The sequence below is a fragment of the Sapajus apella genome, unplaced genomic scaffold (genome assembly GCF_009761245.1).
Source record: "Sapajus apella isolate SASKATOON/1434 unplaced genomic scaffold, GSC_monkey_1.0 scaffold173, whole genome shotgun sequence".
Classification (NCBI taxonomy): domain Eukaryota; kingdom Metazoa; phylum Chordata; class Mammalia; order Primates; family Cebidae; genus Sapajus; species Sapajus apella.
Genome location: NW_022437113.1, coordinates 1,703,082 through 1,716,685, shown reverse-complemented (window position 1 = coordinate 1,716,685; position 13,604 = coordinate 1,703,082). Strand labels below are relative to the sequence as shown.

Sequence of the window (13,604 nt, the reverse complement as noted above, 5' to 3'; positions counted from 1 at the left end):
ACATAGTACCGCCTCTTTTCAGCACTTTGAGATTTCTTCCTTTGTCTAGTGGCTGAAGCCAGAACTGAAGTTGGCCTCCAAATCTGGGCCGTCTCAGAGGCGGCACAGCCTGGAGTTTTCCATCTGTGGCCGAGACCCAGTTTTTGGGAGGAGGCCCCCATGGGTCAAGCCAGCCTGTACCAGGATAGGGGGAGGGTGACGCCTAACCCAGGCCCAGCCACTCAGACTCCCCCCACCCCCACCCCCTTTTCCACCGCTCTGACCTCGGGCACTGTTGAAATATACTTTTTATTGCATTTCTGCCGTTTTACAAAAATATGACAAAATAAATTAAAAACAAATAAATAATCGCCTATTCTGTATGTGTGTGCGTGTGTGTGTTTGTGTTTTCTGTTGGTTTTGTGGGTTTCCTTTCAAGTCCCTCATCCTGGTCGAAAGGAAAACGGCAGATGGGGGGCGCCGGCCAATACTGGGGCCATGGGGGCTGAAGCGCATCTTGCATTTTGGGGGCCGGCTGCCCCTGTGAATGACTGATATTGCATATGAGAAGAGAAGGCAGGGCGGGCAGAGCTAATGCCAGCCGCTGGGCCAGCACACGGCCTGGGGACTGGGGCTGGGGCTGGGTGAGGGTGCTGGGGTCTCGGGGGGCTCCGAGGTGGGCGGCAGCGGTGGGGGCGGGAGGCTGTAAAAGCTGGCGTCCCCCGGCAGGGGCTGGGGGGCGGGTGGGGGCCCGGCCATGGCACAGGGCGGGCACTCGGCGGCGGCCAGGGCCTGGCGGGGGGCGGCGCCCTCGCCCCCGCAGCCCCAGGGCCCGTCCCACTGCCAGCAGCCGGCGGGCGGCGTCGGAGGCCGGGGCAGCGGCATTGGCGGCGGTGGCGCTGGGCTCCGGCTGCGGCGGGTACGGAGGGCAGGGGCGACCACGGGGGCCAGCGCTGTCCCTGCGGAGGCGAGAGGGGCCGTTCCGGGGGGATGCCGCCCCCGCCGGACCCCGCCGGGCTGGCGACCCTGCCCACAGTCCCTCCCGGGCTTCCAGGCACGTAAAGGCCTTATTGCTTCTGATCTGAGACTGAGGTGGGCGGCCGCCTGGGCGGCTTCCAGTGCATACCCTGCCTCTGGGCATGGCCCCTCCCAGTCATGGGGAGGACAGTTTGAGGAAGTCCCTCTGGCTTCTGACCTATGGCCCTTGTGCTGCAGCTGCTACCTGGTGGGCTCCTAGGGAGGAGCTGCTGGAACTCAGGCTGGGATTGGGGCAGGGGAGGTGGTGGGAGGGTAGGGGTGAGGCCTGCACCTCTGCTTCAGCACATGTGGGAGCTCCCTGGGTGGGCAGCTCCAGCCCCACCTCCGAGGAAGGCCTTCCTGAACAGCTGGGCTGCAGGGTGTGGATTTGCATAGAGGCCTGGGGGGTCCAGTCCGCCCCCAGAGTGAGCTGGAGCAGGAGAAGGGCCAGCTGGATGGGAAACGGGCCTCCCTCATCTCTCCTGGCACCGGAGCATGGTGGGGGATCCCTGGGTGCAGTCCTGGGACAAGGGGCTTTGGCATCCCTCCCTGGGAGGGTCAGGCACAGGGCTCGGGGCTAACAAAGGCCCTGGAGACACTAATCAGGCTTTCACTGAGATGCTCTGTGTGCCACAGACCCAGGTCCCTGCCAGGACCCATGACTGGCCCTCCTCTGTCCCCTTCAGCCCCTCTCCCCAGGCCTGGCCACCCTACCCTACCCCCAAAGCCGGCCCGGCGTCCCCACCCCCGAGTTAAAGCTTGTGACCTGAGCCTTCCTCTTCGGGCCGGGGGGCTTCCAGCTCCTCAGCCATGGCCTCGTCCACCGGCCCACTCCTCTGAACCCGGCTGCTGCCACTGCTGGGGGTCCCGTCTGTCCGGGCCTGCCCGCCCGCCCCATTGGACCCAGGCTCAGCCCGGGTGCCACCAAAGGGGAAGAGCTTGCTGGCGTGGAAGGCTTTGGGCGGCGAGTGGCTGCGCTCAGAGTCCCGCCGGGTCTCGGGCGACTTGAGGAACTTGAAGCTGAGGAAGGCGGGCAGGCGGGTGTCACTGCCCGTGGGCGACTGGGCAGGGGGAGGCCGGGCGGTGGCCCCGGCCCCTGCAGCGGCCAGTGAGGATGTGGCCCCCGATGAGAGGAACTTGCCCTGCAGTGGGATGATCTGCTTCAACTTCATGACGTTGTTGGGCGCTAGCAGGGAGCCTGGGCGCTTGGGCCGTTCAGGCCCGTGGCCACCTGCAGCGCTGCCCTTGGCCTTGGCAGAGGCCTTCTCGGAGGAGGTGGCGGGGTCCAGCCCGGAGCCCTCAGCCCTCGCCTCCTCCCGGCCTCCAGCATCGTGCTCTCGCCGGGCGTGGTGCTCCGCGTGGCGCTGTCGCTCCTCCTCCTCCCGCCGCCTGCGCTGCTGCTGCTGGTAGCGGTGCTGGGCCTGGCGTTCGTGTCTCTGCAGGTAGAGCCGAGCCGTTACAGGACTAAGAAAAAAGGGTGTTAGCAGGTGCCAGCCGAGGCTGGTGCATGCCAAGGGCTCTCTGTGGAAGTGGGGGAGACTCAAATGCGTATTGGGCTCCAACTGCATCCCTGCACCCACACTGGGGGCTCCCTGCAGAAGTGGGAGAGATCCAATCACTTATTGGGTGTCAACTGCATTCCCAGGTACATGCTGGGCCTCCCTGTGGAAGTCAGGGAGGCTTAAATGCTTATTGGGGCCTGGCATGGTGGCTCATGCCTGTAATCCCAGCACTTTGGGAGGCGGAGATCACTTGAGGCCAGGAGTTCGAGACCCACCTGGCCAACATGGTGAAACCCCGTCTCTACCAAAAATATAAAAATTGGCTGAGTGGCAAGGTGCCGTGGCTCATTCCTGTAATCCCAGCACTTTGGGAGGCCGAGGCGGGCAGACCACAAGGTCAGGAGTTCAAGATCAGCCTGGTCAATATGGTGAAACCCCATCTCTACTAAAAATACAAAAATTAGCTGGGTGTGGTGGCATGTGCCTGTAGTCCCAGCTACTCAGGAGGCTGAAGCAGAGGAATTGCTTCAACCCGGGAGGCAGAGGTTGCAGTGAGCTGAGATCATGCCCCTGGACTCCAGCCTGGGTAACAGAGAGAGTCCATCTCAAAAAAACAAAACAAAACAAAAAAAATGCTGACCGTGGGGGCACAAGCCTGTAAATCCCAGCTACTTGGGAGCCTGAGGCAGGAGAATTGCTTGAACCCAGGAGATGGAGGTTACAGTGAGCTGAGATTGTGCCATTCCACTCCAGCTTGGGCGACAAAGCAAGACTGTCTCAAAAAATGCGTGTGTGTGTGTCAAAAAATAAAGCTTACTGGGCGCCAATTGCATGTCTGGGCCTGCACTGGAGCTCTTTGTAGAAGTGGGAGAGATCCAATCACTTATTGGGTGCCAACCGCTTCCTGGGCCCACACTGAGGTTCTCTGGGGAAATGGAGAGAGATTCTGAGGCTTATTGGGTGCAACTGAAAGAATCCCTGGACCCACGCCGGTACTTTCTGGGAACTGAAAACAAACATTCACTGGCCATCAACTCTGTCCCCGGCTGTATGCCAGACAGCATCTTAGGAATTGGTAAAATGGAAACCAAATCTGAGCCTCAACCAGAGAACAGGCAAGAGACCTTGCCTCCCAGAGAACCTGCTTCCCAGAGAACAGGCAAGAGACAGAACTGTGGCTGCAGGCCGGGGGTAGTATCTCACGCTTATAATCCCAGCACTTTGGGAGGCCGGGGGAGGTAGGCAGATCACTTGAGGTCAGGAGTTCGAGACCAGCCTGGCCCCACATGGTGAAACCCCATCTCTACTACAAATACAAAAGTTAGCTGGGTGTGGTGGCGTGTGTCTATAGTCCCAGCTATTTGGGAGGCACGAGAATTGTTTGAACCTACGAGGGGGAGGTTGCGGTGAGCCGAGATTGTGCCACTGCACTCCAGCCTGGATGACAGAGCGAGAGAGACTCTCTCTCAAAAAAACAAACAAACCCCGTGGCTGACTACAGCCAGGTAGCCATGTGCGACACTCGGTCAATGTAAACTTCAATGCATTCATGTTCAATAAAATAAAAAGTCAGTTCCTTGGTCGCAGCAGCCCCACTTCAACATGCTCACTGTAGCTAAAGGTCACAGGGACAGTGCAGAGATAGGCCATTGTCATCCTCGAGGAATGTTCCCTGTGCAGGCACTGGGGAGCTCCTTGGCCCATTCTGTAGCTTTCTGAGGAATGCGGAAGGAGCTGGGCTTCTAGGAAGCATCTGCTGTGTCCCTGGCCCCCTAACAGGGTGCAGTCGGGCAAGCTGGTGGATGGCAGAAGGTTCTAAAGGGCCAGCCTGGTCCTGGATGCTGCCAGGATTCCAGAAGCCACTGGACCCGTTGTGAGCCCTAGTTATTATTACTTATTATTACTCTTTTTAGAGATAGACTCTTGCTTCATCACCAAGGCTGGAGTGCAGTGGCGCGATCACAGCTCACTGCAGCCTCGAACTCCTGGGCTCAAACGATCCTCCTGCCTCAGCCTCCCAAAGCACTGAGATTATAGGAGTGAGCCACTGCACCCAGCCAGGGAGCACTGATTATTATACCCAGTTCTGTGCAGTCTCTGCATTTGTCCTCATGCTGAGGAATTGGCCACCAAGATCAGAGACCCACCAGCAGCCCCACCAAGGAGAAAACAGAGCCCAGCCTGGCCCCCCTACCTTAAAGGCCTCGCGGCGCTGGTACTCCAGCTTGGCCATTTCCTCGGCCACCCAGCCCGGGATGTCGGGGATGGCCACGTGGATGAGGTACTTGAGGAGCAGAGCAAAGTGCTGAAGGGATGGCACAGAGAGGAGGCTGCAGACGCTGGGACCGCCCTCCCGCCTCCCAGCTGCCCCTGCCCCTGTCACCAGCCCCACCTCGAGCACCACCACGGATACGATGGCTGCCTCCGGGCTCAGCCAGGGGAAGAGGCGCTGTAGCTGCCCGCACTGGCCGATTAGGTAGCAGTTGACCACAATGGCTAGGACACCCATAGCCTCCATCACCTTCTGCAGGGTGGGAGGAGGGCTCAGGTGGAGTCCTGCCGGCCTCCCCAGACCCCAGGCTCCTCCCAGCTGCACCCAGGCTCCCTCTGGGCCTCAGCTCGGGGCTCTTGGCTTCCCCCAACCTGCCACTGGCCGATGCTCTCCACGCGCTGGCCGAAGGGCCGCTGCAGCCCGGTGCACAGCTTGAAGGCGTCGCTGCGGATCTCAATGAGGTTGTTGACCAGGGCGCACAGCGCTGCCAGGGGGAAGGCGGACGAGAAGAGCACGACGTAGCCGAACTGCACAAACATCTCCTGGTAGTCCTGGAACGTGTCCTGCGGGCGGGCGGGCCTCAGACCTGGAAGCCTCTTCCCCAGGACAATCTTCCTCCCATTGAGCCCGCCTCCCTCACGTGGACCCAGGGCCTGTCCCATCCTTGGCCAGTCCAGGGGCTTCCTCCATCTGGCTAGGCCTTCCTCTCCTGCAGCATCCCAACAACATCAAGGGCCCTGTTACTGCCACCGCCCCGCCCCTGCGGCCTCCACCCTCGGACTGTGTGCCCCGCCCCTCTGAGGCCCCGCCCCCTCCTCACCTCGTACTTCTTCATACAGCTCTCCAGCTCCGCCTGGGTGAGCTGAGGCGAGTGTTCCTCTTCGGGTGGGTCAATCCAAGACGACCGGTTCTGCCGCTTCTGCCTACGTGTCGGGTCGCTGTTGGAGCCGGGCTCCGGGTCCGGGCCCCCATCGGGCCCCTGGTCTCGACCTTCGCCCCCGGGCCGGCGGAGCAGAATGGCTGGGGGATCCCGTTCAGGGCTGCTGGGAGCCCCCTCCGCCTCGTCGTCCTCCTCGGCCAGGGTGAACACGCCCGGCTCCAGCCCCTTCTCCACCATGGTGGGGCTCCCCTCCTCCAGGAGGGCCTCGGGGCTTGGGCCGGGCCGACGCCGCCCCGCCCCGCGCTCAGCGAAGCTGACCTTCTTCAGCCGGAGCCCGCAGTCCAGGAGGGCCCCTTCCTCGCCCTCCTCCTCGTCCTCCTCTTCCTCCTCGTCCTCCTCCTCGTCATCTTCCTCGTCCTCCTCCTTGCCCCCGGGAGGCCCGTCCCCCTCCTCCCCGCCTTCCCCCGCCCGCCGCTCCACCGGCGCCGCCTCCTCCTCTGCCTCCTCCTCCTCCTCCGGCGCCCCGCAGCCCCCGCTGAGGCACCTGCGGCCCCCCGCGCCGCCGCCGCCGCCCCCGCCCTCATCGGCCTGGGGTTCGAGACGGCGGGGCGCAGGGCGCCGGAGGCTCAGGAGGCCAAGCAGGGCCCGGACCAGCTCCCAGACGGCCCGCAGGCCCAGCTCGCCGCGGCCCAGGCGCCGGTACAGGTGTGGCTGCAGGACCTCACGCACGTTCTGGAGGAACTGGCGGGTGATCAGCAGTGTGGCCAGCATCTGGGGGCAGGAAGGTGGCGGAGAGAAGCGCGTGGGGGGCAAGCGGGGCGCTGGGATTGGGGTACTCATTCTCCCCGGGATCCCCGCCGGAGCACCTCGCCCAGACACACGCCGAACCCGGTTCCTAACTCCGCTGCTTTGGACGCATCTGGACGCGAGGGCTCCAGCGCTCAGCCACAAACAACAGCCTGGCACGCGCAGCGCTCCTCGCCAACCTCCCAGGCAGGCCAGCGGGTCTCCATCCCACCGCGGGCTTGCGGACCCCGCCCTACACCCCCCCTTCCGCGCATGCGCCTTCAGCTCGGTGCGCCCGGCCCCCGGCACAAGCCACGCTGCCCACCCCGGCGAGGCCCCGCGGGCTCGCCACCTGCCCGTACTTTGGCCCGGGCCGCGAGCAGCAGGCCCCGGAGGGAGAGGAGGAGCAGGCGGAACCGCAGGGCCGCGAGCGGGACCAGCACCGCCCGCAGCTGCCGCTCGAGGCTCTGGGACAGGGACAGGACGAGCAGGAGCTGTGAAGGGACCGACGGACAGATGGACGGACAGATGGAGAGGACGACAGGCAGAGAGAGGACGCACAGACAACGGACGGACAGACAGGAGAGAAGGATGGAGGAGGGGAGGGAGGGGCTGGAGAGCCCTTGGACCCCTTGCGCCATGTCTGGCCCCTCGCTGGCCGCCATGGGGGCAGGGGGGACTGCCGCTGGGACGGGAGTCTCACCTCTTTCAAGCGCTCCATGTCCTTGAGGTAGAAACCGATGTAGAAGAGGCTCAGGTACGAGTTGACAAACTGAAACTGCAGGAAGGAGGCAGGCGGTCGTCACCCTGCACCCCATCCCACCCCCAGGAGCCTTCCCTGTAACCCCATGCAGATCCCACAGCTTCCTTTCTGTCCCCCTGCCTGCCCGATGGTGGTGACTCACCAGGACAACTTTGATGATGAGGTGCTTCTCATAGGCACTCTCCAGCCGGTAATTTTCTAGAAGCCGAGGGGAAGAGTGAGAGGGCAGCTGCGTCCCCTCAAGGGTGGCAGGGATCCTAAGGGGCAGTGGGGACCTTCCTCCCTGGGACCCCCTGGCAGCGCGTACCCATGTCGTTGAGCCAGATGGCGAGCTTCTTGTAGCCCTCGGCACTCACACTGACAAGCAGAGCCAGCATGACCTTAGGCAGGAATCGGGCGAGACGGGGCAACCCCTTCACACTCAGCACCAGCTCCTGTGGGAGCAGGGCGTTCAGGGCTCATCCCGGCTACAGGACAGCTCCAAGGTGGAGCTGGGCATCAAGGACAGGGCGGGTGGAGGTACAGGGGTCACCTGCAGCTGGAAGCAGCCAAGCATGAGCAAGAAGACACAGACGAGGCACGCCAGGCATAGGGGGAGGCTGACGAGCAGCTGGAAGAGCAGCCGCTTCCAAGGCGGGTAGTAGAACTCCTCCGCTCGCGTGACGGGGCTGATGCGGCGCACACCCTACAGGTGGGCAAGGGCAGGCTCAGCATGAGCTCACAGAGGCCACCTCTGCCTTCCGCACCGCTCTCTATCCTCAGAACTCAATTTCTCTCCATCATTCCTTCTCGGGCCACCCACCTAGGCCACTGTTCCCAGTCCCTCCAATCCATCCCCTTGGGAAACACACAGAGCCCGCCTTGGTTTTGCATACCCTCTTTGACGGAGCAGCCGTATTTCACACCTTGCTTCTGCAGTACCCCCAACCATTTACCTTTACTCAGTCTCCATGACCCTGGACTCAGCCCCCAACTGACCCTGAACTGGGGGCGTGGCTCCTCCACGGCTTCCCCAGGTGAGTCCAGCGTCCCCCACTTGTATGCCAGCTCAGCCCCTCTTCGCTTCCATTCCTCTAGGAAAAGTGTTGACCAGATCACATTGAAGAGGGCAAAGACCACGCAGGAAACATCCCGGCTTGTCTGTGAGTAGCAGAAGAGAGTTTAGTCATTGTCTGTGCTGATCCAGAAAGGAGGGCACCTCTGGGTCCCCCAGGCCTTGCAGGGTCCCCTCCCAGTACCTGATCAACCTCTGTGAATGTGTACAGGACAGACCCGAAGACAGCTGGGTATACCATAGCTGATGTGTAGAAGCCCAGCCAGGCGAAGTACATAGCAATCTTCACGCCAAAGTAATCACAGATGTCATCTGCCAGGGGACAAGAGGGTCTCAGTCACCCCCTGCCTGTCTGCTGTGACTCCCTCCCATCCCCCCAGCCCAGGCCGCACCTAGAGGCTGGTTTTCACACACGGCCTGCACCCATGACTTCATGAGGCGGTTCAGAATACGCTGCTCGTGGACAGGGAACACCTGCTGGATGATTCCACGGGCTGCCAGCTCAGGGACTGTGGATAGAGGAGCACAGGTGATCCCTGCCCTCCACCAGAGCCCAGCCTGGCTAGCCCCCTTTGTCTGAAGCCCAAGTCACAGCTTTTTGCCTGCTCTTAAACCTCTGAGCTCTTTCCAGGGGAGGAGTTCTAGATGGATAAAAAATCTGATTCTCCTGCAGAATTCGGTAGGTGCTGGTGCAGGCAGGGAGGATGCAAGGGAACCAGGAGGGTGGGGTCCTGGTGAGGAGCCATGTTTTTATTTTTTATTCTATGTATTTATTTGTTTATTTTGAGACAGGGTCTTGGTCTGTCATCCAGGCTGGACAAAGTGCAGTGGCGCTATGGTAGCGCACTGCATCCTCGAACTCCTGGGCTCAAGTCATGCTCCTGCCTCGACCTCCCAAAGTATTGGGATTACAGGCGTGAGCCACCGTGCCCGTTCCCATGTTTTAAATAAAGCTCAGTTTGTGGACCCGAACATCTGATGAATGGTAAAAAGTTGCTGTTGGGAGGTGAACTTGGGTGGCTGGTTTGCTGGTGGGGAAACCAAGGCCCAGAGCCGCACCACGCAGTAAGTGGAGGGCTGTCCATAGTCCCTGCCTCCATCTTATCCCAGACTCAGAAAAGGGCCTCTTCTGTACCCACCTCCCAGAAATGTCTCACCTTTTGGCTAAAGCCACGCCCCCTCAGCTCATTGGTTTCCCAACTTTTCCCAACCCCTAACTGGTTGGACCTAGGCCCCGCCCTCCTTCCCTGATAAGCTGTCCTCTAAGAGCTCCACCCAACTCAGGAGATAGGCTCCACCCTTTCACTAAGACCACACCCTTTAGCTCATTGGTTCCCTAACTCTTTGCCAATCCCTGACTGGTTGGCTTTAGGCCCCGCCCTCCTGCTCCGATAGGCTGCCTTTGAAGAGCTCCACTCTACTCTCTGCCTGTGATTGGTATTGGTCCCGCCCTGCTCACTGATTGGCTGGTCCTCCAGGAAGCGCACGTTGTGGAGCGCCTCTCCCTGTTTGGCACGCAAATTCTGCAGCCAGAAGCGGATGATGCTCTGGCGTTCCTGCGAGGAAGAGGGCGTGAGCTCAGGGAATTCATAGATACAGGATGCTTGCGGGGGCCCAGGGCCGGCCTCACCTGGGAGGTGAAGAAGCGCAGCTCGCTCTCCACATTCTCATAGATAAAGTCCTCCTCGCAGGAGAAGCCGCGGGTGCCCCCGCCAAATTCGGCCTTCACTGCCTTGCGCAGACCCAGCTCGTCGGCCCCTCGGAGTAGGCTGTGAAGAAGGCGGAGGAGGTGGGCTCACAAGGAGGCCCCGACCCACCATCCTGGACCTGAGGATGGTGCATCCGGCAGCCTTTGGGGCAAACGCAGGGCGGCTGGATAGCATGGTTGGCACTTGGTAGAGCGGGGAGCCGGGTGGCAGGCTCAGCGAGAGGCCGGGGACAGGGGACTCGCCTCTCATACGTGGCGGTGACAAAGAAGGCGTAGGCACGCGTGTGGCGGTGGTGGCGGACTTGCACGATGAGCTCGGGGATGCCCACGCGGATGTGGTTCAGCAGCCATAGCAGCGTGTGGTCATCGGTTGTGTCTGCCAAGGGGCACAGGGACCGATGGCTCTTGCCACGAGGGGGCCCAAGGCCTACATATTCCCGCTCTGGGAAGCTGAGCTCAGGAGAGCCGCATCTGGGCACTGGGCGGGCGGGCGGGCGTGGGTACCTGGGAAGGTCATCAGCACGTCGCAGTTCTCTGTAGGCACCGTCTTCATCCACGCCTTGTGGGACACCAGGTAGCGACCCGCCTGCAGGAGCCGCTTCCCGAAAAGCTTATCTGGGGGACGGCGTAGCAGGCCCGGGTCAGGCCACTATGGGATCGAGACCCCAGCCTCCAGTCTGGGTCCCTCTGGTCCCCGCCAGGGCTCCTCACCACTCGGCCTGGCATCCAAGGCCCCAGGAGCTCTGGTCTTGGCTTATTTTCCTCCCTCCATGTCCTTACACCAGCCAGGCCTTCCTCCAGAAATGCCCTTCCCCCCAGGTCCTCCCTTACAAATCTTACTCATTCTTGAGGCCCAGCTCCGCCTCCAAAACCACAATCGATGGGGTGCTCACTAGCAGCCCTGAGCGCTTCACCACATTATGACAGCGCCGTCCTTGCAGCAGCCCCAGGAACTGGGTGCGGTTCTTACCCCCATTTCACAGGTGAGGAAACTGAGGCCCACAGTTTAAGTCACGCGCCCAAGGTCACACAGTCGAGCTGGGATTTGAACCCAGGACCGTATGATTCTCTATTCTTCGCGGAGAGTCTCTCTCAAGCGCATCCCTGCCCCGCCGCGATCCCACAGCCCCCCGGTGGCGGGGCGCAGCCCAAGGCTGGGGCTTTCGGAGGGGCGTGTCCGCATCTCCGCTCCGGGACCCCAGCCCGATGCACCGTCCCAGCCCCGCCCGCCGGGCCGCAGCCGCATTGCCGGGAGGAGCCGGCCCCTCATCCAGACACCACGCCAGGGACGTTTGACCTCGATCCTCCTCCCCGTTCAGTCGACGCGGGCTCCCCAGGCACCTGCAACCCTGTCTGGTCCAGCCGCCACACACATACCCAGAACTCCGGACGCCGGGGCTGCAGGCTCGCCCTCCGGCGGGGGCCTCTTGCCACGCTCGCCCTCCAGGGACGTGCTCCCGGCGCCGGAGGCGGCCTCGGCCATGGCGAGGATAGGTCAGGTCAGGGGCTACGGACGGCCCGGGCGCCTGGGGGCCGCGGGCTCATGGGGCGGGTGTCGCCGCCGAGCGCGCGGGAGGAGGAGACAAAGGCCGCGCCCGCCCGCGCCGGCAGCCTTCCTCGCTCGCGCGAGCGCTGCTTCTCGTCCCCGCCCGAGCCAAACCTCGATTCTCCTGCCGCGTGCGTCACTCTCGGGTTCTCAGCTGAGTTCGCCCGCCTAGCTCTTTGGTTCTCGTCTCCGCCCGTGTTGTTTTCTGGGTTTCGTTCTCGCCCGCCTACGTCGCTCTCTGCTGCTGGTCCCCGCCCTCACTGATTGTGTATTCTCCAATTCGTCCCCACCCATGCTTCCTTCTGGTCCCAGCCTCGGAGCCTCAGTTTCCCCATCTACAAACTCCGGACCCTGGAGACGCGGTTTGGAATGTGAGATGGGCGTGATTTGACTAAGAGAGGACGTGGGAAGGGCGGGCCTGATTGGGGAAGATTCCTGGTGTCAATAACTTCAACTACCCCAGTAGAGCTGTGATAGATAATTGTAACAAGCCCTGCCTTAGGAGCTTTGCACGCATCACTTAGCAGCCTAGAACACTCCTCATACACTCTTCGTCCAGTTAACACCGACTTCCTTCCGGATGTAACCTCGGAGAGGATCCCGTTGAGTTGTCAAGCAAATAAAAATACAGTCCGCCTGGTTAAATGTAAATTTCAGATAAAAGAATAAGTGTTAGCCAGGTGTGGTGGCGGGGGCGCTACTCGGGAGGTTGAGGCAGGAAAATCGCTTGTGCTTAGGAGGTCGAGGCTGCAGTGAGCCCAGATTGCACCACTGCACTCCAGCCAGGGCGATAGAATGAGACCCTGCCTCAAATTCATACATACATAAATCTTTCTTTTTTTCTTTTTGAGACAGAGCCCCGCTCTGTTGCCAGGCACCAGACTGTAGCGCAGTGGCGCGACCTCTGCTCACTGCAACCTCCGCCTCCTGGGTTCAAGCGATTCTCCTGCCTCAGCCTCCTGAGTAGCTGGGACTACAGTGGCGCGCGCCACCACGCCCAGCTAATTTTTGTATTTTTTTTTTTTTTTTTAGTAAAGACGGAGTTTCACCTTGTTGGCAAGGACGATCTCTATCACTTGACCTTGTTATCTCCCGCCGTAGCCTCCCAAAGTGCTGGGATTACAGGCCTGAGCCACCGAGCCTGGCCCTCACATTATTCATTGTTTATTTGAAATTCACATTTAGCTGGGTGACCTGCGTTTTATCTGGCATTCGGCCAACCCCTGACCATCCTGAGTAGCCCGGTCTGTTAGATTGAAAGAAAGCCTACGGCGGGTAGCGGCCAGGGGCCAGGTCTGGTTCTCAGTGCGAGCACACAATAGGCACTTGCTGTATACTTGTTACAGATGAAACAACTAGAGAACGGCAGATGGAATATGTCATCGTTTGTTCCTATTTTACAGCTTAAAATATTAAAGCCTCGGCCGGGTGCTGTGGCTCTCACGCCTGTAATCCCAGCACGTTGGGAGGCTGAGGTGAGTGAATCACCTGAGATCAGGAGTTTGAGACAAGCCTGGCCAACGTGGAGAAACCCTGTCTTTACTAAAAGTATAAAAAATTAGGCAAGCATGCTGGCACACGCCTGTAATCCCAGCTACTAGGGAGGCTGAGGCAGGAGAATCTCTTGAACCCGGGAGGCGGAGGTTGCAAGAGCCGAGACCGTGCCACTGCACTCCAGCCTGGTGACAGAGCGAGACTCCGTCTCAAAAGAAAAAAAAAAGTGAGATTCCCATCTCTAACAAATATATATATATATATTTATGCACACAAAAAAATTAGCTGGGCGTGGTGGCTCAAGCCTGTGGTCCCAGCTATTCGGGAGGCTGAGACGGGCGGATCCCTTGAGCCCAAGAGTTGGAGATTGCGAGAGCCATGATCGCTCCTCTGCACTCCAACCTGGGCAACGGAGTGAGACTGTTTCAAAAATAAAATAAAATAATAAAGTAAATAAAAATATTGAGCAAGGCGAGGTAAGGGAGGGTTAGAACGCTATTCTGTCCGACAGATTTTTCTTAACACGCAAGTGCGCCGCCCGCCCGCTCTGATCCAGAACCAGAGAATCCGCCGTGCGAAAGCGCTCCCAGAGACCCCGCCCAA

At 60.6% G+C, this 13,604-nt stretch overlaps 1 protein-coding gene across 1 annotated transcript; it reads right to left on the bottom strand.

The window, feature by feature from the left end:
• Positions 1 to 269: 269 nt before the first annotated feature.
• Positions 270 to 11,631, bottom strand: ANO8 (anoctamin 8). Its single transcript, XM_032267863.1, has 18 exons — positions 11,339 to 11,631; positions 10,466 to 10,576; positions 10,205 to 10,337; positions 9,884 to 10,022; positions 9,713 to 9,809; positions 8,646 to 8,762; positions 8,438 to 8,565; positions 8,178 to 8,339; positions 7,732 to 7,884; positions 7,507 to 7,633; positions 7,342 to 7,397; positions 7,140 to 7,214; positions 5,591 to 6,421; positions 5,142 to 5,333; positions 4,891 to 5,022; positions 4,693 to 4,803; positions 1,763 to 2,432; positions 270 to 938 (listed from the first exon to the last, which is right to left on the bottom strand). Exons 1-18 carry the CDS (start codon positions 11,442 to 11,444, stop codon positions 571 to 573), a joined length of 3,708 nt encoding a protein of 1,235 aa, XP_032123754.1. The 5' UTR covers positions 11,445 to 11,631; the 3' UTR covers positions 270 to 570.
• Between the last annotated feature and the right edge of the window lie 1,973 nt (positions 11,632 to 13,604).